The following is a 26,832-nucleotide window of genomic DNA, read 5'->3' as shown; positions in this document are numbered from 1 at the left end:
CCACTGCCCCTCACCCCCCAGTGCTCCCCTCCTGCGCCCCCAGCCCCTGTCCCCCATAGCTCCTGCTCCTTCCACAGCCCCTCACCCCCCAGTGCCCCCTCCTGCGCCCCCAGCCCGTCCCCCATAGCTCCCGCTCCTTCCACAGCCCCTCATCCCCCCAGTACCCCCCTCCTGCTTCCCCGAGCTCCTACTCCCCATAACTCCTGCTCCCTCCACAGTCCCTCACCCCCCATGCCCTCCTCCTGCTTCCCCCAGCCCCTGCCCCCCATAGCTCCCGCTCCTTCCACAGTCCCTCACCCCCCAGTGCCCTCCTCCTGCTTCCCCCAGCCCCTGCCCCCCATAGCTCCCGCTCCTTCCACAGCCCCTCATCCCCCCAGTACCCCCCTCCTGCTTCCCCGAGCTCCTACTCCCCATAACTCCTGCTCCCTCCACAGTCCCTCACCCCCCAGTGCCCTCCTCCTGCTTCCCCCAGCCCCTGCCCCCCATAGCTCCTGCTCCTTCCACAGTCCCTCACCCCCCAGTGCCCTCCTCCTGCTTCCCCCAGCCCCTGCCCCCCATAGCTCCCGCTCCTTCCACAGCCCCTCATCCCCCCAGTACCCCCCTCCTGCTTCCCCGAGCTCCTACTCCCCATAACTCCTGCTCCCTCCACAGTCCCTCACCCCCCATGCCCTCCTCCTGCTTCCCCCAGCCCCTGCCCCCCATAGCTCCCGCTCCTTCCACAGTCCCTCACCCCCCAGTGCCCTCCTCCTGCTTCCCCGAGCTCCTACTCCCCATAACTCCTGCTCCCTCCACAGTCCCTCACCCCCCAGTGCCCTCCTCCTGCTTCCCCCAGCCCCTGCCCCCCATAGCTCCCGCTCCTTCCACAGCCCCTCATCCCCCCAGTACCCCCCTCCTGCTTCCCTGAGCTCCTACTCCCCATAACTCCTGCTCCCTCCACAGCCCCTCACCCCCCAGTGCTCCCCTCCTGCTCCACCAGCCCCCCATAGCTCCGGCTCCTTCCACAGCCCCTCACTCCCCCAGTGCCCCCTCCTGCTTCCCCGAGCTCCTACTCCCCATAGCTCCCACTCCTTCCACAGCCCCTCACCCCCCAGTGCTCCCCTCCTGCTCCACCAGCCCCTGTCCCCCATAGCTCCCGCTCCTTCCACGGCCCCTCATCCCCCAGTGCTCCCCTCCTGCTCCACCAGCCCCTGCCCCCCATAACTCCGGCTCCTTCCACTGCCCCTCACCCCCCAGTGCCCCCCTCCTGCTTCCCCGAGCTCCTACTCCCCATAACTCCTGCTCCCTCCACAGTCCCTCACCCCCCAGTGCCCTCCTCCTGCTTCCCCCAGCCCCTGCCCCCCATAGCTCCCGCTCCTTCCACAGCCCCTCATCCCCCCAGTACCCCCCTCCTGCTTCCCCGAGCTCCTACTCCCCATAACTCCTGCTCCCTCCACAGTCCCTCACCCCCCATGCCCTCCTCCTGCTTCCCCCAGCCCCTGCCCCCCATAGCTCCCGCTCCTTCCACAGTCCCTCACCCCCCAGTGCCCTCCTCCTGCTTCCCCGAGCTCCTACTCCCCATAACTCCTGCTCCCTCCACAGTCCCTCACCCCCCAGTGCCCTCCTCCTGCTTCCCCCAGCCCCTGCCCCCCATAGCTCCCGCTCCTTCCACAGTCCCTCACCCCCCAGTGCCCTCCTCCTGCTTCCCCGAGCTCCTACTCCCCATAACTCCTGCTCCCTCCACAGTCCCTCACCCCCCAGTGCCCTCCTCCTGCTTCCCCCAGCCCCTGCCCCCCATAGCTCCCGCTCCTTCCACAGCCCCTCATCCCCCCAGTACCCCCCTCCTGCTTCCCTGAGCTCCTACTCCCCATAACTCCTGCTCCCTCCACAGCCCCTCACCCCCCAGTGCTCCCCTCCTGCTCCACCAGCCCCCCATAGCTCCGGCTCCTTCCACAGCCCCTCACTCCCCCAGTGCCCCCTCCTGCTTCCCCGAGCTCCTACTCCCCATAGCTCCCACTCCTTCCACAGCCCCTCACCCCCCAGTGCTCCCCTCCTGCTCCACCAGCCCCTGTCCCCCATAGCTCCCGCTCCTTCCACGGCCCCTCATCCCCCAGTGCTCCCCTCCTGCTCCACCAGCCCCTGCCCCCCATAACTCCGGCTCCTTCCACTGCCCCTCACCCCCCAGTGCTCCCCTCCTGCGCCCCCAGCCCCTGTCCCCCATAGCTCCTGCTCCTTCCACAGCCCCTCACCCCCCAGTGCGCCCCCAACCCCTGTCCCCCATAACTCCTGCTCCCTCCACAGTCCCCCCTCCCGCTTCCCCCATTGCCCCCCCAGCCCCGCCCGGCACCTGCAGGGCGGCCCGGCGGCTCCGCACGAAGCGCTCCATGGCGGGCGGGCAGCGGGGCAGGAGGCGGCGGCGGCCGCAGCGGGCCCTGGCTCCGGAGCGAGCGAGCGGCTCCTCCCGCCGGGGTGGGGAGCCCGAGCCCGGCCCCGGTCCCGGTCCCGGCTCCTCGGTACGAGCCACGCGCGGGGCTGCCGGGAAATGGAGGCGGCCCCGGAGCGCCAGAGAGCGGGAGTGTCACTGGGTGGGTGTGACTGCGGGGTTGTGTGTGGGTGTGTAGGGGAGGGTGTGACTGCGGAGGTTGTGGTGTGACTGCGGGGTTGTGTGTGGGTGTGTAGGGGAGGGTGGACTGCGGGGGTTATGCGTGTAGGGGAGACTGTGACTGTGGGGTTGTCTGTGTGTGTAGGAGAGGGTGTGACTGTGGGGTGTGTGTAGGGAAAGGTGTGACCGTGGGGGGCTGTGATGGGAGAGTGTGTGTGTGTCAGTGGGTTGTGTGAATAGGAGAGGGTGTGATGTGAGAAACCATGGGGGGTTGTGATGGATGTGTTTGTAGTTATGAGTGTGTGTGTAATCAGGAGTGTATGTGAATGTGGTAACTTGTGATTTTATAGGAGGGTTATGAATATAGGAGGGAGTGTGTCGGGGTGACTGTGGGGGGTTGTGTTGGGGATGTGTGCGGAGTGTATAGGAATCTGGTCTGAGTGTAGGGGGTTGTGATGGGGAGGGAATGTAGTTGTAAATGTGTTGAAAGGTTGTGCATGTCAGAGATTGTGATGTGTATGTGTAGCTGTGAGTAGTGTGTAGGGGAGAGTGTGTTTGTGTGGTGAATGTGTATGGGATTGGTGTGATTGTGGGGGATTGTGATGGGGGAGTGTGTGTGTACAGTGAATGTATAAGGGTTGTGTTGGTGGAGTGTGTAGGAAGGGGTGTGATGGGGCAGTGTGTGTGCTTGTGAATGTAGGGGGTTTTCTATTATTGTGGGGGTTGTGATGGCAGAGCGTGTGTGTAGTTGTAAATGAGTGTGCATGGGGTTCTGATCAGGAGTGTGTGTGTAAGGGTTGCGATGGTGCAGTATGTGTGGGAGGGTTGTGTGTGCAGGATAGGGTATGTAGTTGTGAGTTTGTACATAGGAGGGTTGTGAGTTTAGGGGGTTGTGATGTGTATGTGTAGCTGAGAGTGAGTGTGTATGGGTTCTGATGGTGGAGTGTGTGTAGGAGGGTTATAAACATAGGGAATTGAGTCGGGAGAGCATGTGTGTAGTTAGTGTGTAGTTTGGTGTGAGTGTAGGGGATTGTGATGGGGCGATGTGAGTGTAGTGGTTGTGATGGGGAGTATGTGTGTGTAATGAGTAGAGGGTTGGTAGTCAAGGGGTTGTGATGGGGGAGTGTGTGTGTAGTTGCGTGTTTGTATGTAGGAGTAAGCATGTTTGCAGGGAGCTGTGTGAGGCTGTTTGTGTGCCGAGGGGTTTGGAAAGCATAATCCCAACTATACATATAAAATGATGGGGTCTAAATTACCTGTTACCACTCAAGGAAGAGATCTTGGAGTCATTGTGGATAGTTCTCTGAAAACATCTGCTCAGTGTGCAGCAGCAGTCAAAAAAGTGAACAGAATGCTGGGAATAATTAAGAAAGGGATAGATAATAGGACAGAAAATACCATGTTGCCTCTATATAAATCCATGGTATGCCCACATCTTGAATATTATGTGCAGATGTGGTCGCCCCATCTCAAAAGAGATATATTAGAACTGGAAAAGGTTCAGAAAAGAGCAACAGAAAATATTATGGGTATGGAACAGCTTCCGTATGAGGAGAGATTAGTAAAACAGGGACTTTTCAGCTTGGAAAAGAGATGGCTAAAGGGAGATATGATTGAGGTCTATACAATCATGACTGGTGTAGAGAAAGTAGATAAGGAAGTGTTGTTTACTACTTCTCATAACACAAGAACTAGGGGTCACCTAATGAAATTAATAGGCAGCAGGTTTAAAACAAACAAAAGGAAGTATTTTTCACACAACACACAGTCAACCTGTGGAACTCCTTGCCAGAGGATGTTGTGAAGGCCAAGACCATAACAGGGTTCAAAAAAGAACTAGATAAATTCATGGAAGATAGGTCCATCAATGGCTATTAGCCAGGATAAGCAGGAATGGTGTCCCGAGCCTCTGTTTGCCAGAAGCTGGGAATGGGCAACAGGGGATGGATCACTTGATGTTCTGTTCATTCCCTCAGGGGCACCTGGCACTGGCCACTGTCGGAAGACAGGACACTGGGCTAGATGGACCTTGGTCTGACCCAGTAGGGCCATTCTTATGAGGGGTGTTCATGTGCTGTGGGGTTGGGTAGGCGAAGGTGTGTGGGGGGGAAGTACTTTGCAGGTGGGGGCTATATGGAAATACACATCGGCAGCAGGTGTGAGTGTGTGTAGTTGTGGGATTTGCGGGAAAGGGGTGGGTGAGTAGTTGCTGGAGGATATGGGGGCTGTGTGTAGGAAAGGGAAGGGGTTGTGCTCCAGTTTGACAGGAGTGAGGCAGATCATTCAGGCCAAGTGACAGGGACAGAGGGAGCTCTGTGGAAGTACTGATGGGGCGGGGGTCTGGCTTTTCACAGTCACACGATTCCCCATCCCTCTTCCAGCTTTCCACACCCTGTAACTGTTGTTGCCCTGAATCCTGATTTGTTGTTCGCTACGTTTCTTTGATCCAAAACCTCAGAAAACCACTGCCAGAAAACAATATTCCCTGCTACCTAGCATCCAAGTTGTGTTTTACATAACCCACTGGCTCTCCTTTAAGAAGGACTCATTGCTGGACTGGTTCTTTTTCCTATGTTGTTGCAGCAGTCCTGCTTCTCATTGTGTCTTCTGAATTATTCCTCTTGCCTTTAGCTAAGCTTCAGATGTGCGACCCAAATCCAGTGCAGCAGCTGGCTTGTGGGAGATGGCATTTCTTTGACAGCTGCGGTTCAGAAATAGGGAGGCCAGTGTGTGAGTGCATGTCTCTGTCATACACTCCCTTTGCAATAAATACGTTAATTAAAAAAGCAAATCGTCACAGGGCAAAAATAACCTGCAGCAAATTGCAATTAGGCCAACAATGTTGCCTGTGAACCAGTTTTACTTCCTAATAAAGAAGCGCAAAACAGATTAAAGAGAAAAGGGTACGTCTAAAGGGTAAAAAAATCAAATATGATTTTAAATCGTGATTGGCTTCAAAATTATGAATATTTTTATAGCACCGCAACATTTTTTGGGGGGGTGTCTTCTTTGCTTTCTGCTATCTGAGACTTTAGGGTTCAGTTGCTTCATGTTTTTAAGCATTTCTCTTCAACCATAAGGACAAGAAAGTTACTTTTTTTCTTGTTTCCTTTTTAAGAGTCTCTTGCAATCTCATGAGTCCAGCAGCTAGAAATATCACGAATCTCGTGAGGCTCGCAATGAAATCTCGAGAGGTGGGAATGCTGCAAGAGTGACAGTGGGTCTTGTGATGCACGTGCCTATCCCTGCAAGCTCATTTCAGACAGGCTGATATTTTTTTGACTACTTAATAACTTGGGCTAGGTTGAAACCTAAACATGAATGGCTCTGCACAACCCTGTGCCATCCATTATGCCAATCAGGATGATTTTTAAAGGTCTTCTGGTGATATTTGTCCAGGGTGAGAGTAGAATTGGCTCTGCTGGAGGGAGGCATCAGGGAGGCATCAGGTATAAAACCCCATGAGCTGTGATGTACTAGTTATAATGTCCAGGTGGCAGCATTTCTTATGGAGATAGGCAAGAGGGGTTTGTTATTTCATCTGGGAGGATGTAGGGGTGACTCATAGAGACCCTGGCATGGGGTGAGGATGAGAGAGTGGGGGGCACACAGCTGCTGGTATGGGAAGCATAGGGGGAAGGGAGACTGGAGGGAGAGGAGAATGGGGTAGCACACAGCCCCCAGTATGGGGGGGAGAGAAATGGGAATTGGTGAAATGAGGGGAATGCAGCCCCAAGCCTGGGGGGAATGGGGGATGTTTGAGGAATGGGGGGTACATGCCCCTGGCATGGGGAGGTTGCAGGGAGTCCCTGGAATAGAGGGGTATGGAAGCGTGGTACCCAGGGAGCTGGAGATGGAGGGATGCGAGAAGCCCCTGAGGTGTGCAGTGAGCTCAGCCTAGGCAAGCTACAAAGTGTGCACCCTCCTAATTAATGTCATTGCAGGGCTAGGCAGATTGTACTCTCTGAATTATTATCTGATCATTTCTGTTACAACCCCCTCAGCTGCTGTCCTAAATTTAAAGAGTATCCCACAACTGGAAGAGTTTCCCCTAAAGATGAGTGAGGCCCCCCAGAATCTTATGAGGCTGGCTTAAAAAACACAGGGGCTTTTTTGTTTGCTTATTTTTATTTTTTAAAGCGAGGTTCTTTTTCTTTGCCATCGGTTGTCTCAATCATGCTTTGCTCCGCAACCATGAAAGCTAGAAACCTACTTAAAACACACATGCCACACCTGAGAGTCACACCTAATCACATGCCTCCAGCAGCTGGAGCTTTAGGAAACACGCACCAAATATTGCCAGACTCACAATAAAATCACAGGAACTGGGTGTTGTTGGATAAGAAACTAGATGGACCAGCCCTCTGACCCAATATGTCAGATCCTGCAGGCCTTAAATGAGAATGATGATATTTCAGTGTAATCCCCAGTAGGTTGATCTGCTTTGCTTTCGCTCTGGACTCTTATCCTATGAGACAGCTCCTGCACATACCAATTAAGGCTAATTTCGTTGGTACTGTTTGCCCTGCCTTTCTTTCTCCAGCCAGTTCTTGTGTATTGCTTCAACTGGAAGGGAGGGGGGAAATAATCTCTTTTCCCTCCTCTTTGGCTGCTGTAAATCCTCCAACCCAGCAGATGTCTCTTCCGCAAACACAAAAGCTAGGCCAAGAAACCCAAGTAGCTTTTCTTTCCCCAGCAGCCTGGAGTCCTGTCCTTGATCAATTCACCCAGGGGGAAAAAAAATAAAAAATAAAAAACTTCCTAGAGAAGGCAGCAAAGTAGCATCAGAGAGTTCCAGGGGCGTGGGGGTGTTTTGGGCACCCCATGCAGGCAGGAGAGCTTGCATGCATCTATGTGTGTGGGGGGGAGGAAAGATACAAGGTTTCAGCACAGTAGTAGTACAATCTGGATTAGTTGCATTTACATTTGCACCAAGAGGGGTGGGGAGGGAGAGCAGCGTAGTGCTGACAACAAGACGAAGGTGAGAAAAGTCGTTCCTTGCCCTGAAGCAGCTTCAGAGTGAAATCTGCAAAGAAACTTTTACACCCATATCAGGTAAAAATCAGGAGGCACGCGGCTTGCGTGGTGGGGAGTGGGACAGATGCCAGCTGTGAAAGAAATATGGCTGCTGAGGAACAGAGTTTGCAGAGGGTGTATGTGTATGGGAGGGGGGTAATCAGTGGGTTGTGGTCACTGTCACATCTGTAATGTAGGTGGGGGGGGTTGGATCCGCAAGGCGACAACTCATTTGCTGGCTGTCTTTGGGGCAGGGGTGGCTGACTCAGTTGGGCTGGTGCACTGTAATAAAATACACCTCTACCCCGATATAACGCTGTCCTCGGGAGCCAAAAAATCTTACCGCGTTATAGGTGAAACCGCGTTATATCGAACTTGCTTTGATCCGCCGGAGTGTGCAGCCCTGTCCCCCCCTGCCCCGGAGCACTGCTTTACCGTGTTATATCCGAATTCGTGTTATATCGGGTCATGTTATATCGGGGTAGAGGTGTATTTGGGGGCTGGGGTTGTTTTTAAGAGTAATAATCTCTCCTGTAGAGCTTTAAACCTGCTGCAGGCCGTTTCCCTAGTCCCCAGGGCAAGCAGTGTCTGTTTGCACGGTGCAAAAGCTTCGCTTTTAATGTCGGCCGGGGGCACCCATATGGGCAAACCCATCTTGCCCCAAGAGCAGCATGCTCCCAGATTCTGAAGCAGTGCAGAATCTGCTGCTCAGAACCCGGCTCTGGGGTTTGCCGGCGGTTTGTTTGCAAAGGGAACTCAGGACGATTATGGAAAAAATGCCCAGCCACCTAGGGTGCGGTGTTTCTACAATTAATGGACAGGCTTGGGAGCGTCTCTGTGTGTGTGTGTTGCAAAGCTTGAGACAAAGATTGCTATGTGGTAAAACACAAGGAGGGGTGGATCCAGAGGCTTGTGATTTGGCTTGGAGGAGTTATCCAAAGCAGGGGGGAAACTTTGCCGTGGCAGTGGCGGCCTGAGTTTATAAGGCAATGAATCGAGAGTGGGAAGTTTGCTGGGACCCTGGCTGCTCTCTGGTTCCGGCCTAAGGCCTGCCATCTCCTCCCCAGATGTTCCTTTTATTTTGCTGCGCTGGAGCGTGCAATCCTGGAGGAGGGAGGGGCTCAGAGAGAGACGCCCCTGGCTCTGAGTCCATGCTGGGTGTGCCCAGGAGAGCCACACAAGCATTGGTGGCTGCTGAGAGCCCAGACAACAGGACCCCAGTTAAGAAACTGGGTCACTCCAGGCTAAGCTCGTAAACCCGTAATTTGCAGTCAGAAGCGGCTCGTGTTCTGGGAAGGGGATGGGGGCCGTGGATCACCCTAGCTTGCCTGTTGAAAAGCTGCTCTCTTAACCCCATCTCTCACGGAGAATGGCGAGCAAGCGAGCTCTCTTCCTTGCTTTGCGGTCCCCATGACTCTGTCCCCTCAGATGATCCTACAGGACACAGCAGTAAAAAGGTCAGCCCTCCTTTTCTGTAGCTATTTATAGAGCACCCATCCCCGTGGCATCTAGGTCCTGAGGCCTAGATATTTGAAGCCAGCTGCTCATGTGGGAATGGAGACCCCTTCTCCTTCCCACCTAGGCCTCTCCGACTTAACCCTTTCTATCCTGGGGCCAAATTCACTGCCGGTGTAAATGAATGCAACTCCGATTTCAATGCAGCGCCATCGTCCCATCGAGCCCCATGGTTTCACCAGCTCTGAGTCTAATCTGTGGCCTTGTCCGAGGGCTTTCAGAGCCAATTGCTTGCTGCTTGTACAAAGTAAATTACAGTTCTTACCCATCACAAAACTTTTAACTGAATAGGGTTTGCATGTAAAGGTCCCTCCTCCCCTCTTGTGTTTTGGTATGTGGTTTGGTATGGGTATGTGCTGTTTTCCTCATTTTACAGGTGGGGAAACTGAGGCATGGAACTGGGAGTGGTTTACCCAGTGGGCTACGGCAAGTCAGTGGCAGAGATGGGGATAGAACTCAGGTGTCCTGCTTTCCCCACTAGACTCCAGGCCTGCTAGCCGCTTAGGACTGAGCCTGGACATAAGCAAGTGACATACTCTAGTGGACTAAGGCTGGGGAGGAATTTGGGTGAAAAGTGTTTTCTTAGGGTTTCACTTCTGATAAGTTGCCTTTGTCGGCTGTGTTGCAATGGCTGTTTTGACAGCTCCGGGGAGTGGCCCGGGGAAGGAATGTGAGATTCTGCAGCATGACATTGCCATGCAAGTCTTGTGATATTTGATGTTTCTTAAAACCCCAGGTCCTGGCGTCATGTGGTGTGGGAGAATCTCAACTTTCCTTTTTTTAAAGTTTCTAGCCCTGGTGGTGGTGGAGAAAAGATTGAAAACATAAAACTGAAAGGCTCAGTCTCTTTGTCGCTGTTTACAGATTCAGACTAACACGGCTACCCCTCTGATACCTAAAGGCTCAGTTATTACTTGTATTATAGTCATAAATGAGGACCCCACTGTGCAAGGTGCTGTACAAACAGAAGAAAAAGAGGGCCCCCATTCCAAAGAGCTTCTAATCTAAGTATAAGAAAAGAGAGAACAGATGTATACAGTCAGACAGGGGAGCACAAGGAGACAAATAATGGGCAGTGCTCTCAAAGGCCGAGAAGTGAATAGAAAGAACCCCACATCTATATTAAAAAAAAAAAAAAAAAAGGCAAACCCCAAACAAATCTGTGATTTCTTTGGGATCCTGACTAGTGACTTTTATTTATTTTAGTACCTGGGGCAGGCAAGACTGGTGACAGCCCCATGACTGCAAATGTTCTGATCGTATTTTCCTTGGGAAGAGACATCAGATATATACTTTTAAAGCAAAAGCATTTCCAGCTGGCAACAGGGCTGGCTTGACAGTCTCAGATCTCAAGTCCCCTCTATCACTGGCAAGGCATGTAACCCCCACTGCTTCTCCCACTTCCAATGTGCCTCAGCCTTGATCTGGGGAGGGGTCCCCCAAAGGGGAAGCTCATGTCCGTGACCCATTCAGTCCTTAGTCTTGGCAGAGAGGTTACCAAGGAGGGTTCAGATGGTGTCTAAACTGCAGGTGGCTTTGAAAGCCTGTTTTCAGACATAAGACTACAGAGAATAAGGTGGAAGCAGGATGCTTCTCTCGTGAACGGTGGGCGCCTGGATCCTGTCTCTCTGTAATCTATCACAACAGACTCCATTACCGCTCGTGCTTTGGCATTAAGGGAGCTGGCAGTGAATTACAACGGCAAGACAGAATTCACAGCTGCGTCAGTATCATTTTCTACCGATTGCAGGGTACAAAGCCCTGTAGCTGGCAACTCTTCACCACTCTCCTTTCTCCCTGTAATCCCCTATGTACTCCGCATGCAAATAGAGGAAGCTTTAATGTATCCTGGCTGCTTTTAAGTGTGCGTTTAAATTTCTCTGGTCTTGATCCAGCAAAGCACTTAAGCATGTGCTTAAGTTTTAAGCACAGGAACAGTTCCAATTGACTTCAGTGGTACTACTAAGGTGCTGATAGTTAAGTATGTGATTAAGTGCTTTCCTGGATCAGGGCTGAAATTATTTGACTTTCCTCTCTTTTTTTTTTTTTTTTTTAAAGCTGTGGTTGTAGCTGGAAAGGGGCGAACTTTACACAGTCGCTTTTTCCGTTCCGTTCGTGTGAATCAGATCTGTAGACCTGACTGAGGCAAGTTTTTTCAGGCCTGTTGCAGCTCTGAGCCTTGGTTGTAGTTCTTCATCCCTCGCTGGTAGAGCCGTCAACAGCTGACTGCCGAGGAGGTGGGAAGAGCCATGAAGGAATTGTTAAGGGCTTAAATTTGCAACACCAACACCTGGGGAGTAGTGAGGGAGCATTTTTGACTTGTAAATCCAGCGAGTCTTAACGATCAAACTATCCTCGAAGCATAAGGGATACACTGTCAGCTTAACTTTGAGCTAAAATTTAGATCCCGTATAAACAAATGGAGGGCCTCATCCAAAGCCCATTGAAGCTACTAGGAATCTTTCCATTGACCTTTGGCTTGTCTACACGCTCAGGCTGTACCACTATAAAGCAGTAAACCTCCCACTCCTGGTCCATGTCTACGGTGCTTGGCTGGTGTAGCCATACTCTTCACACAACGCACAGTTAACCTGTGGAACTCCTTGCCAGAGGATGTTGTGAAGGCCAAGACTATAAGAGGGTTCAAAAAAGAACTAGATAAATTCATGGAGGATAGGTCCATCAGTGGCTATTAGTCAGGATGGGCAGGGATGGTGTCCCTAGCCTCTGTTTGCCAGAAGCTGGGAATGGGTGACAGGGGATGGATCACTTGATGATAATCTGTCTGTTCATTCCCTCTGGGGCACCTGGCATTGGCCACTGTCGGAAGACAGGATACTGGGCTAGATGGACCTAGTCTGACCCAGTATGGCCATTCTTATACTAGTATACTATACCAGCAAAGCTCACCAATGGAGCTGCGCCGCTGTAGCGCTTCAGTGAAGACGCTGCTACACCATTGTGTGAGCTTCTCCCGTTGGCGTCGTTAATCCATTTCCGCGAGAGGCGGGAGCTATGTTAACGGGAGAAGCCCTTCCCACTGACAGTGCTGTCTACACCCAGGGCTAGGTCGGTATAACGGCATCGCTCAGGGGGGTGGATTTTTCACACCCCTGAGTGATGTAGTTATACTGATGTAAGTTTGCAGTGTAGACCTGGCCTATGTATACTGGCAAAACTGGACTTTGCTGGTACAGCTTATTCCAGCCTCTACCCTGAGCAAAACCAGCGATACCAGTAGAAGCACAATGTTGCTGGTACAGCTGTGTACACTCTAGGGCCTTTTGTTGGTACAGCTGTTTCAGCTCTTTGCACCCCTGACCGGCAGAAGTCTGTAGTGTAGACATAACCTTAGTGTGGACATGGGGTTATATTGGTAGAGAGGTGCAGCTGTTTCTGTGGGTACGTCTATACTTACCTCCGGGTCCGGCGGTAAGCAATCGATCTTCTGGGATCGTCTTGTCTAGACGCGATAAATCGATCCCGGAAGTGCTCGCCGTCGACGCCGGTACTCCTGCTCCGCGAGAGGAGTACGCGGCATCGACGGGGGAGCCTGCCTGCCGCGTCTAGACCCGCGGTAAGTTCGGACTAAGGTACTTCGACTTCAGCTACGTTATTAACGTAGCTGAAGTTGCGTATCTTAGTTCGAAGTGGGGGGTTACTGTGGAGCAGGCCTGTGTGAGAAGGCGAATAAACTCTACTGGTATAAGGCATCTTTGTGCTGGTTTAACTGCATCCACAGTAGGGGTTGTACTGGTATAACTATTAAGGTTTTAAAAATAAATAAATCACCTCCTAACCAAAACGGATAGACCAGTATAAAAACTGGGATTCATAGTGATGTTTTTAATGCCAGAAGGAACCATTAGATCAGTCAGGCTGACCTCTGGGCTGTGTTATGGAGAGTTTCACCCCGTCACCCCTCTATCATGCGTGTAGGCTGTGTCTTTGTGAGTTTGGGATCAAGACTTTGAAGGAAAAAAATTGCTGTTGCCACTGGAAATTTCCAGTTGCTTACATGTTTGCAACCTAGACATTGCAACATTGAGATCCTGCACCAGAGAAAGTTACATTGGATTTTTTATTTTCAGTTTTAACACCTATCGAAGGAAATTTTTGTTTGACTCAGTAATTATTGTTATATTTATTTATTTCAAGAGCGCCCAGAGGGCCAAATCAAGAGCAGGGTCCCAGTAGTGTGGGCTAGTGCACTGGATTGGGACTCAGGAGACCTAGATTAGAATTGTAGAATATCAGGGTCGGAAGGGACCTCAGGAGGTCATCTAGTCCAACCCCCTCCTCAAAGCAGGACCAATCCCCAGACAGATTTTTGCCCCAGATCCCTAAATGGCCCCCTCAAGGATTGAACTCACAACCCTGGGCCAATGCTCAAACCACTGAGCTATCCCTTCCCCTGACTCAGCCGCTGGCCTGCTGGGTGGCTTGGGTGGATTTGAATGAATTGAAGCAGTTGGTTTGGGATGGGGTAGGGAATCAGTGCTTTAGGATCAGCATGGAAAAAAGGCCCAGAAACGGGAAATGCAGCCAAGATTTCCAAAAGGGGACCGATGCTGCTGGCCTCGTTTCTGGGGAGCCAACTTCAGACACTTTTTAAAGGACCTAGAGAGCAGGTTCGCAGCTCTGCCTGATAAACAAGGCCCCCTTAAGGCATCTGAAATTGGGCACCCAAAAACTCTGGTTGCTGGAAAGTCCTGGCCTGTATTGCTGTGTGCCAAGCAAAGCTGATATCCGTTAGGGGTGTGTCTGTCCAGCTGCAAATGAGCTGACCTGTAACGATTATTGGAATTATTAGCTCATCTTTCTCTTCTCTTGTGTGTGTTTATTCAGTGAACAGGGAGGAGTCTTGCTACTGGAGCTCCATCTGACAACCCCAATGCTGCCGATACCCCAACCCAATTAAATCCCGAAACGGAGAAAAACAGCTACGGAAGAAAAACTGGAAAGGCAAGTCAACGCACTAGGTGGAAAGACCCACAGATCAGGTCAAAACAAGATAAGAAAGCACCAGCCCCTCTGCTCTGTTGACATAACCTCAAGGCTAGAGAGAAAAGGACCGTTGGGTAAAGAATTGAGAGGAATCAGGAGATTCCAGACCACTGATAAGGCGAGAATTAGCCAAACAACCCCACTGACTTTGCTTTTCTTATTTTATGACTTAAAAATACTTTTTGTAGGAAAATCTTTGCTCTATAGATTGAAGGGGCTGGGAACATACATTTTCTATAATTACATCAGGCTCTTTTTGCAAACTAGTTGTTCTGTCTTTGTTTTGAGTTAAATCTCTCCCCTTCTTTCTAGATTATTGTTACTTTTCTACACTCAGAAAAGCATTGAGACGCCAGTTGCAGACACACCTTTTTTTATTTTTTAAAGGTGATTTTGAGCTATAATTATCCAAAGTATACACACACACACACACACACACACAGAGCAGGTGGAATATTGCATTTCATCAATGTTGAGTAATTGAATTTAAAACAGGAAAGGAAGAGGGATTGGGATTAATTTGCTTTGAGGAAATTGATCGATAAGGGATAGGCCAGGGATCAGTTTGGAATCAGTTTTTTTGGGGAGGCGGGGACATTTAAAAAACCAACTTTCATAGAAACTTCAAAGTGCCTAACAGATTTTATTTTTTTTAATACCCTGGATTGACCAAGCAGAACTAAATAGATTCTGGAACAAGAATTAGACCGTTTTAAAAGGAGTTATTTATTATAATCTTATCCTTTTTAGATATACTTTTTTTTATTAATTTGAACAAATTTAATGGGAAGGAAGGGGAATCTAAATTAATAGACAGGAAGAGGAAAGCGCTCTGAACCTGATAAATGAATAAGAGTTCATTTTGCTTAAAACACACTAGTTTTATATCCTTGAAAGGAACATAGTCCTTGATTGTTACAGACTTGTTACAGACTGTTACAGACAGACTTGACGTGTTTGTAAAGGCTAGGTTGAGACGTGGGGATTTTTTTTTTTTTTTCAGAAGCAGGTTGTGGTGGTTGTTGTTGGTTACCCCCCTCCAGTCGTGTTCAGTGGAATCGGCTTCCCTGAGAATTTGTAGAGTCAGGGACGGGAGCGAAATACGCGACAGTCAGACTGCAGCGGAAAGTGAACCGGGATTGTAGCTGGCGCTGCTTGCCGGAGAGGGACCAGCCCACGCGATCCGCTCCCTGCCCCGGTGAATGTACTAAGGACACCGAGGGGCACTGTGGAAGGGGTTTTGTCTGGGCCAGATGGAGCCCCGACTCGAGCAGGTGGATCCCATGGCTACGAAAGGGGACGATGTAAACACGGAAGTCACCACACCTGAAATCTGCCAAGCCCCTCTGGGGCTAGAGGAGGACACTGCTGGCATGGGGGATGGAACCCAGGCTGCAGCAGGGCAAGGCCGCATGCTGAATGGGCAGGAGCCAGGAAGCCCAAAGGGGATTGGGGTAACGCATAGCGAGGAGGCTCCTTCTGGGCAGGGCAGCTCGAGCTGCCAGCAGGCCGCAGGCCGGGAGCATGAGGACACCCCAAGGAAGGATCCGTCCCCGGGAGCAGGGCCCAGTGACGAAGCCAGGCGGCTGGAGCGTGGGGAGCCAGAAGGAAGAGCGGACCCCAAAGAGAAGCAGCCTCCCCCAAGCGGGAGCATCCAAATGGGAGGCGTTGACTCCCCGCCGGACGACCCCATCTCCAGCCTTAGCCCAGGCACCGCAGAGCAGGCATCTGACGCCACCAAGGCCCGGCCCCCAGCCGGCGAGCCCGAGCCTGACTTCTATTGTGTGAAGTGGATCAGCTGGAAAGGGGAGAGGACACCCATCATCACCCAGTGTGAGAACGGGCCCTGCCCACTCCTGGCCATCATGAACATCCTGTTCCTGCAGTGGAAGGTAGGTGGGAGCTAGGGGAGGCCCAGTACTGCCGTTCAGAGCAGGGGCGCTGGGCGCGAGGAGGGGGCGGTAAGGACCTAGAGATCGAATGTAGTTCATGTGAGAGGCTGCTATCTAGTGGCACAGAGGAGGCTACTTGTACTGAGAGGTTGGATGGCCCCAGGGTTAGGACACTGACCTAGCACTGGGAAGACCCAGGTTCAAGTTCCTGCTCTGCCACAGACGCTGAGACACCAGTCATTAGCATCTCCATGCCTCAGTTTCCCCAGATGTAAAATGGGGATAATCGCCCAGCCCCACATGGGTGCTTGAGGCTATAAAGTGCTCAGATACGATGGGGCCCAGATAGGTATCCAGGACACGGGGGAAACCTGCCGCAAGGGGGAACTTAATGGGTGGTGCTAGCTACCTGCTGTTGTGCACGTGTGGGGAAACGTGCACCATGCTCCTCAAGCTGCTGTTGTTCTGCAGCCGCTGAAGCGTTGGCGTTCTGAACTCCCGTTGTCAGGGTTCTTGCCGGCGCCAGCCCACTGAAGTTGGTGGAAAGACTCCTATTGCCTGCAGTGGGCTTTGGAGCAGGCCCTGGGTATCCTGGGATGTGTCTGACATTATGGTAAAAATAAGTCTAGTCAAGTCTCATGCTTCAGGGCACCTGCTGGCTACCGCAGGGATCAGGAAGGATTTTTCTACCTCCGTGCTGTGTTGCTAGGTAGCAGGGCCCAGTGGATCAGGGCCTGAACTCGGGAAACCTGGGTTCTATTCCCAACCCTGCCGCTGATTTGCTGTATGACCTTGGGCAAGTCACTGCCCCGCTATGTGCCTCAGTTTCCCCATCTGTAAAATGGGGATAACGCGACTGATGCGGTGTGGGAAAGTGTTTAGCAATTGATGGATGAAAAGTCCTGTAAGTGCCACCTTATGGTGGGGTGGTTGTTTTATTTCCATCTTCTGAAACATCAGGTGTTGGCTGGTGGTGGTGTGGGTTTCCCGACATGGGATAATGGGTTATGAGGGCTAATGGTCTGAATCAGTATGGCAGGAGGCAGACTAGATGGACCAAGTGTCTGACCCGTTATGGCTGAAGCGGGGCTACCGGGTTAGCTGGACCATCTCATGTGGCATGGCAAATCTACGTAAGGATGTTATTGGTATTGATTATCCCTGTGCCCTGATTCAAGGGGAAGCCTCGAGGGTCAAAACAGTGCTGGGAGAGAGGGTCCTTCGCTAACTTCCCCACCCCCCCTCTGTCTGCAGGTGAAGCTCTCCCCCCAGAAGGAAGTGATCACGTCGGACGAGTTGATGGCGCATCTCGGTAAGTGGTGAATTCAGGAGAGCACCTGAGGGGACTGGGCTTCCCAGAGCTATGCTGTGTTCCTGGGGTGCTCAAGATTCCCATCCGCTTCTCTGGGAATTCTAGGTACACAAAGAAGAAGACAGGACCGGACCCTCCTGCCTGCTTGTGTGGGTGCCTTTCTCCCCTGCCCCAAACACAAATGGGAAACGGGCTGCATTTAGTGCGTCTCTGTTCTGTTCCCCCCACCCCACTCCCTCCATCCCAGTCTTCATCCCCTGATCCCATCAGGACCATGCTGCAGGGCTAGACTGAGAGCCATCAAAGGGGCCTTTCCATTGAAGCTGTGCAGGAGTTACCATCTTCACCATCATCTAGATCCAGCCCACGCCCAGGGATAGGCAAAAAGGAGACTCCAGTTCCCGGCTCTGCCACAGACTCCCTGTGTGACCTTGGTCAAGTCACTTAGCCTCTCTGTGCCCCAGTTTCCCCATCTGTACAATAGGGATAATAGCCCTGTTCTGGCTCACGGGGGGGAGGGGGCTGTGAGGATAAAAATATTAGAGAATGGCGCCCAGGTATTACGGTATTGGGGGACTATATAAGTACCATCCATCAGTAATAGGGACTGGGTGTTTTCTTGTCTCAAAGGCGACTGCATCTTGTCCATCAAACCCCAAGAGAATTCGGAAGGGTTGCAGCTCAACTTCCAGCAGGTGAGACCATCTGGATCCACCCCCCCCACACACCTGCAGAGTATCGAGGGAGGTCCGGGCGGCAGGGTTTAAAAATGCCTATCCTGTCATCCTGAACCGCAGCCCCACTGCGAGGGGGAGAGACCTCGTGCGCTGCAAAAGGAATCTGCAAATCAGGGAGCTGTGTAGCTAGCAAGAGTAGTCTAGCAGTTAGAGCGCTGGACAGGAACTTGTTCTGCCATTGGCCCGGTTGATGCCCTTGTGCGAGCCACTTAATCTGCCCGGTGCCTCAGTTTCTCCACCTATTTAAACAAACAAAACCCCCAACGTGTGTGTCTATATAAAACAGGGATGGGCAAACCGTGGTTCCCGAGCCACATGCGACTCTTTTACAATTAGTGAGGGCTCGCAGAGCCCTCCATGCTCCCCCCCCATTCTCCACCTACCAGACTTGAGCCCCGAGCCCCGGCAAGTGCCTCCCGTGGGGCAGAAGCCCCAAGTCCTGGCAGGTGTGCCCAAGTTCTTGAGCTTCTGTAAATTGTTCTATGCAGCTCGGAGGGTCAGTGAATTTGGCCAGCCCTGATATAAAATAAAATAAAAGTTATTTAGGTAACACTTTCCATCTGGGTTATAGGGATTAAAAAAAATTCCACGCTCACATTTGTTGCTGGTGAAGGCCAGATAGGTGCCTGAACGCAGACTAGTTGATTGAGCAGGCAGCGGCAGGCAATTTCAGAGCATGCTGCTCCATCTTCCTTCGCCCTGTGTCCACACTCGGGATGCCTTCTGCCTCTACGGCACTTTCCACTAGGGTGAGAGAGGAGCCACTGAACCTAAAGGAGAGTGTTGGCCCAAGAACAAATGGGGATTAAACTGGCCAGGAGTCAATGGAGACTGGAAATTTAAAAGCGGGTTTCTAGCCACCAGAGGAGGGAGGTTCTGGACCAGCCTCCAATACGAGGGGGAAATGGCCTAACTAGTGTTAAGATGGAGCTTGATCAGTTTCTGAATGGGCTGACGTGGCAGGGTTGTCTGTGCTAGCAGGACGCTGGACTCAGTGACCCAGAAGGCCCCTTTCAGACCTGTGTCCTCCGTTCCACATGAGCATCTTGTCTGGATTTCGATCCGCTGTGCAGCCTCCTTTAGTTACTGTATGCAGCACTGGTTACCCCAGCCCCAAAAGGATAGGGCAGAACTAGCGCGGGGTTCAGAGAAGGGCAGCGAGAATGGCTGGAGGCCTGAAAAGACTGCGATGCAGCGAGATTGGAAACATTGAGATTGTTTTACCTTACAGAGGAGGCAAATGGGGGGGAAGGATAGCTCAGTAGTTTGAGCATTGGCCTGCTAAACCCAGGGTTGTGAGTTCAATCCTTGAGGGGGCCATTTAGGGATCTAGGGCAAAAATCTGTCTGGGGATTGGTCCTGCTTTGAGCAGGGGGTTGGACTAGATGACCATCTGAGGTCCCTTCTAATCCTGATATTCTATGATTCTAAGAGGAGACACCGTAAAACCATATGCAGTAATGAATGGGACAGAGAATGTCGAGCAGGCACTTCTGTTCTCTCTCTCATTTATTTGAGAACAAGGGGACAGTCGATGAGATTGAAAGGTGGTAAATTCTAAGCTAATAAAAGGAGACGTGTGGTTAACCTGTGGAACTCATTGCTGCTGGAGGCCACTAAGGCCAAGAATAGAGCACAGCTCAAAGAGGAGTTGGGTGTCTATATGGAGAACAAGTATAGCCAGAACTAGAATAGCTAATGCTGACTATATGAGCACTGGAAGGGAGACAGAACTTCAGGGTTGAAATCCATCTCTGTAGGGGCTAGGAGGAGCTGTTTGGTGAGGCTGGTCATCCCACATCTGCCTCCTGTGGGGTTTGTGCACCTTCCTCTAAGGCATCTGGAGCTGGCCATTGTGGGAGTTGGGATACTGGGCTTTAGGTGGGCTCGGGTCTGATCCAGGCTGGCCATTCCTATGCTCAAAGCACTTTGCAAGCGCTTGTCTACACGGGGAAATTGATCGGCATAACTAGTGCCGAAGAAGCTCTTCCGGAGCAGCTGTCCTTGTGGATGCTCAGTTCCAGAATAAAAGTGACTTTATTCCAGAATAATTACTCCGCTTTGGAAGTGCACTGATTATTCTAGAGCAGAGTGACTCTTGTTCTGGAGTGGAGTGTCCACACGGGGAGCGATTCTGGAGTGGCTCCTCTGGTCAATTTCTCTGTATAGACAAGTCCTGACTGAGTCTCACAGCTGGCCCTGCTAGGAAGTTAATGTGACAGTAGTGCCCGATTCGGGATTGGGACCCCATTGTACTGGATGCTGCGCAGACCTCACAAGAGACGGTCCCTGTGCTGGGAGGACACAGATTGGTGAAGTGAGGGGCCAGAAAGAGAACCCGAGAGTCCCGACTCCCAGTTGGTACTGCTAGGAACGCTAGCCGAGGATCAGGCAAGTCCCAGAGAGACTCTCCCTGCTCGGGAGTGCTTATGAACGATGTGACGACAGGATGAAAGAGACCGACAAGGCAGGGATAGGAGGAAAGCAGGAATCCCAGCCCCTCCCTTGCCACAGCTCCTCTGTCTCTTATCTATACAAGGTGCTGTCCTCTCTCTTTCCCAACTCCAGAACGTCAACGATGCCATGATGGTCCTGCCCAAACTGTCCACGGGGCTCGACGTGAACGTGAGGTTCACGGGCGTCTCCGACTTCGAGTACACCCCGGAGTGCATTGTCTTTGATCTCCTGAACGTCCCGCTGTACCACGGCTGGCTGGTGGACCCGCAGGTGAGCGCCGTTGCTGTAAAGTCCACCCTGTGCATCGAATGGATACAAGCCAGAGCCGGTGTGTCGGTGCATGGAGGGGGGTGGAGCAGGGGAGGGGGAGACAGCGTGATCTAGTGGATAGAGTCCTTAACTGATCCTTGTAGCACTGACTGGCGTCTCCAGCTCTGGCACTGCCCTGCTGGGTGACCTTGGACAAGTCCCATCCCTGCCCCGTGCCTCAGTTTCCCCATTGCAAAGTGCTTTGAGATCTGCTGGTGAAAGAGCAATAGGAAAGAGCTAGATGGCATTATGGTTATTATAGGAGCGGGGACAAAGGCAGCTGTAAATTCAGAGGGGGTTTTAGGAATTGACGAAGCTGAAGTCCTGTCCAGAGCTTCTTAATTCAGCTTATGGCTGCTGGTAGCTGGGAACATCTGGGGGGAAAACGAAAGGTTTGGAGCCCACTCAAGGGCCGTCACTCCACACAGCGGGGTGACACCCATCCACGTCAGCTCCAAGAACAGAGGGGACGGTCTGTGGGAGGGGACGGTCTAGCCGGGCAGGAGATGGTGCATTCTGTCTCTGCAACGTTGTGGGTCGTGCCAAGCTGACGGCAGTTTCGGCCCCGACTGCAGAAGGAAGTCGAGCCCAGCCCCCAGATAGCGGGAGAAGAGCAGAAATATCTCTGGGGCCAAGAGCCAGTGTTTGGGTCGATGCTGAGACACAAGGGCGAGCGGGTGGGTCGGGGGGGTTGCAGGTGAAATCCTGGCCTCGCTGAAGCCGACGGCGAGACTCCTGTGGGCTTCAACAGAGCCAGGCTTTCTGTGCCCGTCGGCTGCTAGTTTGAATCCAGCCGGGCTGGTAGTGACCAAGCACTCTGCCCCCCCCGGAACGGGGCTCCGGTCCCATTTTCAGAGCAGATGTGTCCGGATTGCACCCCCAAAAAGCCACCAACGTAAGAGCCGCCCTCGTTGGCTGCCCAGCAGAGAGCTGAGGATGGAGCGGGCCACTCTGGCTGAGATCTCCCCATACAGAAGGATGGGCTGCCTTCTTCCAGGACAAGTGGGGGCAGGGGAGCAGTGTGGTGGCCTGGCTGTCCCAGATCTGGGAATAACCAGGGGCCCCGGTCTCCTTCATTTACAACTTAAAACCAAAGGTGTAGCTAAAAGACCAATGGCGACACCAGGGCAGGTTTGCCCCATTGCTGGCAGCGGCACAGAGGGCAGGCAGCCTGCACCGCCCCGAAGCAGGGGCAGTGGGCACCCATCTGGCCCTTACTGGACCCTCTGGTTCTTCGGCCCCCCTTGGGGCTTTGCAAGGCAATGGATAGCCAGAGCGCAGGGCTGCGCCAGAACCCTGGATTGGGTGCAGGGCTGGCTCTGCTTGAGGGGAGCATCCCCTTGAGGGGCAGAGGGGCAGGTTGCACGGGCATTAAACTCCCTGTGCACCGTCCTCGCTGGCGCAAAGGGGCCGCAGGGTAGCGACCGGTCAGGCCTGCGCTTTCCCTTCTGGCCTGGCTTAAAAAACCCTCTCGGGAGCCCTCCTTGGGCCATCTCCTTCCCCCTCCCCCCTTCTCCTCCAGAGCCCGGACGCGGCCCAGGCCGTGGGCACGCTGAGCTACAACCAGCTAGTGGAGAAGATCATCACCTGCAAGCACTCGAGTGACCCCAACCTGGTCACCGAAGGTAAATCCCCATCCCCCGGAGAGCTCAACTCCCCGACCTGGGCACGGGGGGGACGTCCTGGGTGCTGGGGCTCCCCTGGCCTTCGGGGGCTCCTGACATTGTTAACAGAGGAGGAACAACGAGCTGATTATCTTTTTAGCTGTACCTCCCCCGTCCTGCAAGGCGCCGAGCTTCTTCCCCCCCCCCCCCCCCCCGAACACCAGAGGGCACTCGCCCCTCGTTAGGGGCATTGTGAGGGAAGAGATTTCAGATCTGCAATGGAGTAGACCCCATGGCCAGATTCACCCCTGCACTGGTACGGGGGGAGGGTACAGTCTCCCCTAATCAGGGGTTATGGGAGCCTGTGCCACCCTTAGGGGACCCCCCCGTGTGCCAGCGGAAGAGTGCAGAATAACCAGGGTACAGGCTTGCTCACGGGCAGCGAGGAACTGGGGTTCCCCAGGGAATCGGAGGATGTGCATCCGGCCTTTTGAGGGGCCTGGCTGCGTTGAGGGCGGGGGTGCTGCAGGTGGGACACTCCCCCTCACCCCATTTCCACCAGCCCACCCAGTGTCGGCAGGTGGGAAAAGCTCAGGGAGGAGCCACCCTGCGCCTGGCTGCGTTTCCGTTCAAGGCCTTGCTGGGTTGCCCTTGCTGGCGTCAGACAACCGGGCCGTCAGGTTGCGCCCAGGAGGGTTAGCTGGGGACGAGGCATCAGAGCCATTCCCTGGCTGCCTGGGCAAACGCTGACTCCTTTACAGGCATGGAGGGAGCTAAACCACTGCTCGGCAGAGCACCTGTACCCCCCCACCCCAAAGGTATTTCCTCCCAGCCCCTACTGCTGCTCGGTGAAGCTGCAGCTTGTTCGCTCTAGGCATGTGCTTCCCAAGCTGTGGGTCGCTAGGCAGAGTGGCCCAGTGGGTAAGGCGCTGGATTGGGACGCAGGAGACCTGGGTTCCGTTCCCTGCTCTGACACTGAGCAAGTTACTTCCCTTCCCTCTGTCTCTGGTTTGGTAAATGGATTTAGCTACTGTCAGTCAATTTGTAGGTGCAAGCTGAACCGGTTTCACACCCAGCACCATGCTGAGCGCCGGTCTAACAACCCCACCCCTGTTCACACCTGCACCCCACCCCAGCTGACAACTCGTTTCTCCGCCCCAGGCCTGATCGCCGAGCAGTTCCTGGAGTCCACAGCCACCCAGCTGACCTACCACGGGCTGTGCGAGCTCACGGCCGCGGTCAAAGAGGGGGAGCTGAGCGTCTTCTTCAGAAACAACCACTTCAGCACCATGATCAAGCACCAGGTCAGCCCGGCCCCTTCCACCCACACCTCTGCCTTCCATAACCGCTGCTGCGTGCTGGGGAGGCTCCAGGAAAGGGTTAATGGGCTACTGAAGGCCCAAATAGAGACATTGGGGAAACAGAGGCACAGCTGCTGCCCCAGCACAGCCCTTTATGGCCCGGTGCGGCATTTGTGGCAGCCGTGCCTCAGTTTCCCCAGTGTCTCTATTTGGGCCTTCAGTAGCCCATTAACCCTTTCCTGCCTTGCATGGAGGCTTGTGTGCCCCACTAGAGGTGGGGTGATGGTGACCCCTTGATTGCGACGTCCCCATTGTGAATCACAGGCTGCTGCTCCGCCCGCCTTCCGAGGGCTCTCAAGTGGACGCTGTCTCTTATTCATCTCTCCACAGGGCCACCTATATCTGCTGGTCACGGACCAGGGCTTCCTGCAGGAGGAGAAGGTGACCTGGGAGAGCCTGCACAACGTGGATGGGGACAGCTGCTTCTGTGACGCCGAGTTCCACCTGAGCCAGACCCTGGGGAAGGAGGCGGCCGGCAGCTCCCCCCAGGAGCAGAGGCAGGTGGACCAGGTAGGAAACAAACGGCTCAGCGGAGGCCCGACTGCGCTGGGAGGTGGTTAGTTACATTATTGTAGCTGAGTGGTTAGAGCAGAGGGGGCTGGGCTTCAGGACTCCTGGGTTCCTTTCCAGCTCCAGGCAGGATATGTGGCCTAGAGAATGGAATTTGTAGCTCTCCTGCTCTTCTGACTGAAATGTGTCACCTCCAGGAATCGATATCTACTGTAGCAGGATCCTTATCTTTAGGACAATGTTGTCTAGCGGTTAGAGCGGGGTGACGCTGGGAGCCAGGGCTCCTGGGAGCTGTCCTGGGTGGTCAGTGAGGGAGATAGGAGCTCAGGATCTCTCTGGGTGGCTCTGTCTCTTAACCCCTCTGAGCTTCCATCCCCCCCTGCACACACACTCCCCATAGAGCAAGGTTGATAGAACCTCTGGGGGCGGGGAGAGGGGGTCATTGCGGACAGGTGACCTAGCCCAGAGCCTCCGAGCCTTCCAAACCCCCCTCTCCCGATAACCACTGCTAAAGTGAATTCATGCAGAGGCCTGTTGAGACTGACGTACCTCCTCAGCGACTTGTCTCTAGTTCCTGCCCCTAAGTGTTTTGCAGCACTGTTAAATGACTGCTGCGTTGCTCCCCAGAGGTGGCCGCATGCCAGCGCTGGGCGAGTGAGCCCTCTTTGCACACCTGCTGCGTTGCTCCCCAGAGGTGGCCGCATGCCAGCGCTGGGCGAGTGAGCCCTCTTTGCACACCTGCTGCGTTGCTCCCCAGAGGTGGCCGCATGCCAGCACTGGGCGAGTGAGCCCTCTTTGCACACCTGCTGCGTTGCTCCCCAGAGGTGGCCGCATGCCAGCGCTGGGCGAGTGATCCTGTACGTGCACAATTTGTGTAGGGCTTTGGAACCCTCTGGGATATAAGATCTCCTCCTCTTCCGTGTATCTCACTCCCTGGAAGTCCCAGCACTGACCACGTCTTTTCCCCCCCCCTTGCCCCCAGGACTACATGATAGCCCTGTCCTTGCAGCAACAGCAGCAAGGCCCCTCTGCCCTGAGCGACCTAGAGCTTGCGCGCCAGCTGCAGCAGGAGGAATACCAGCAGCAGCAGCAGCAGCAGCCAGCGACGCCTCCTGCGCAGGTAATGGGCCCTGGCCTCCCTCCCAGAATACGTTGCAGCCCCATCCCACTCCCCTGCTATGAGGACCTTCCTTCCTCAGGGATTCTGGGGAGCCTGTCAGTGCTGCTCCTAGACCGGCCAACAGGGGGAGCTGTGGGGGTGGCACCCTCCTACAGCGAGTGAGACTCGAACTCGTGCCTGCAGGGTGGGGCAGGGTGGGTCCATTCCAGCCTCCCTTTAACCCTCTCACCCAGGAGTTGCTCAGCCCGACCGTCCCTCTTGTGTGGGGACGACGCGCCGGTCACACTCGGTGGTGCTGGGACTGCTACTCCGTCCTGTGCAATTCTGTCTCCTCCTCCCCACGGCCTAGCTGCGGCCCGCAGGCCTTTGCTCCGTGGCAGAGGGCGGAGCGGGGATCTGCGGCTTTGCATGGGAATCTAACTCCAAAGCCTCCGTGTTCTCCGCTGCAGCAGCTGCTGCATCTCTCAGGACAGCGACTGGAGCCTGGAAGTGAGGCCGGGCACCTGGGTTCTGTTCCCAAGCCCGTGGAGGGTGCCAGGGGGGAGACGCCTATGGAGGGTGCAGTCCTGGAAGTGGGGACCCATTGACTCAGATTCCTAGCTCTGGGAGGAGTATTGCCTAATGATTAGAGCAGGGAGCTGGTGCCAGGACACCTGGGTTCCATCCCTGGCTGCGCCAAGGCCATGTGCCAAGTCACTTCCCCTCTCTTTGCTTCCATTGCCCCTTCCTAGGAGAGGCTATTGGTGGGGAGGGGAGGGGAATGGGACTGGTCTGAAAAGCACCCTGAGATCGCTGAAGGCAGCGGCTGCTTTTTCGTCTCCTTGGTTTCAGGGGAGAGCTCAGCCGTCCAGCCGGCCGGCCGGGGAACGCAGGCAGAGACACAAGCAGGAGTCGGACTGCGTCCTCCTCTAGAGCCGCTCGCCCCCTGCCTGCTGCTTTCGGACCCCTCGCTCTCCCACGGTCCTGCCGCGTCACCGTAAAGACTCCCAGACGACAGCCCCTGCGGGGCTCGCCTCACCTCGCCTCCGGTTCCCCCGCCCGCCGCCCTCCCCAGCACAGGACCCGCGTCCCTAAGAACTCGGTCCTGGCTCCCGCACTGCGGGGGTGAAACCTCGGGCCGTGCTGCTGGCGTTTCCCCGGCCCCTGGCCTGTGCATCGCAGTGCGTGGGGGCCGGGAGGGACCTCGCAGGGCAGAGTCCAGCTGGGCTGTGCATCGCCTGTGGTTTCTCCTCGCCCCCGACGCCCTCAGCTGTACCTCGCAATTCTGAGCTCTCACCAAAGATGCCGAGTGTTCTCCTCTCCCAGCTCACGCCGGGGCCAGGCCCGGGGCTGCTCTCGCTCCCGCTGGCACCCTCAGAGCTTCCTCCCTGCAGAGCTCTGTGGTGGAGGCAGAGGTCAGTGATCAGAGCCCAGA

The 26,832-nt window shown here is 54.0% G+C and overlaps 1 protein-coding gene across 3 annotated transcripts; it reads left to right on the top strand.

The window, feature by feature from the left end:
- The first annotated feature begins 15,124 nt into the window (after positions 1–15,124).
- Positions 15,125–26,445, top strand: MINDY1 (MINDY lysine 48 deubiquitinase 1). Of its 3 annotated transcripts, none has more exons than XM_065420181.1 (9): positions 15,125–16,008; positions 17,263–17,320; positions 17,951–18,015; positions 20,626–20,784; positions 22,346–22,448; positions 23,589–23,731; positions 24,119–24,298; positions 25,281–25,418; positions 26,250–26,445. In XM_065420181.1, exons 1-9 carry the CDS (start codon positions 15,370–15,372, stop codon positions 26,328–26,330), a joined length of 1,566 nt encoding a protein of 521 aa, XP_065276253.1. In that variant the 5' UTR covers positions 15,125–15,369; the 3' UTR covers positions 26,331–26,445. The 3 variants fall into 3 exon arrangements, with proteins under 3 accessions (XP_065276253.1, XP_065276255.1, XP_065276254.1); XM_065420183.1 differs by having other exon boundaries at positions 15,686–16,008; positions 25,308–25,428; positions 26,245–26,445; XM_065420182.1 differs by having other exon boundaries at positions 15,686–16,008; positions 25,281–25,428; positions 26,245–26,445.
- Positions 26,446–26,832: the final 387 nt, after the last annotated feature.

Source organism: Emys orbicularis, chromosome 20 (assembly GCF_028017835.1).
Source record: "Emys orbicularis isolate rEmyOrb1 chromosome 20, rEmyOrb1.hap1, whole genome shotgun sequence".
NCBI lineage: Eukaryota > Metazoa > Chordata > Testudines > Emydidae > Emys > Emys orbicularis.
Note: the sequence above shows the minus strand (reverse complement) of the source record. Positions and strands in the feature narration are given on the sequence as shown.

What these genes read in the sequence shown, in the direction of transcription:
- MINDY1 (XM_065420181.1), top strand. Translation starts at nt 15,370, where the DNA reads ATGGAGCCCCGACTCGAGCAGGTGGATCCCATGGCTACGAAAGGGGAC. An exon ending in TCCTGTTCCTGCAGTGGAAG is followed by an intron (nt 16,009 to 17,262) that starts GTAGGTGGGAGC and finishes CTCTGTCTGCAG; the next exon opens with GTGAAGCTCTCCCCCCAGAA. An exon ending in CCCCAACCTGGTCACCGAAG is followed by an intron (nt 22,449 to 23,588) that starts GTAAATCCCCAT and finishes TCTCCGCCCCAG; the next exon opens with GCCTGATCGCCGAGCAGTTC.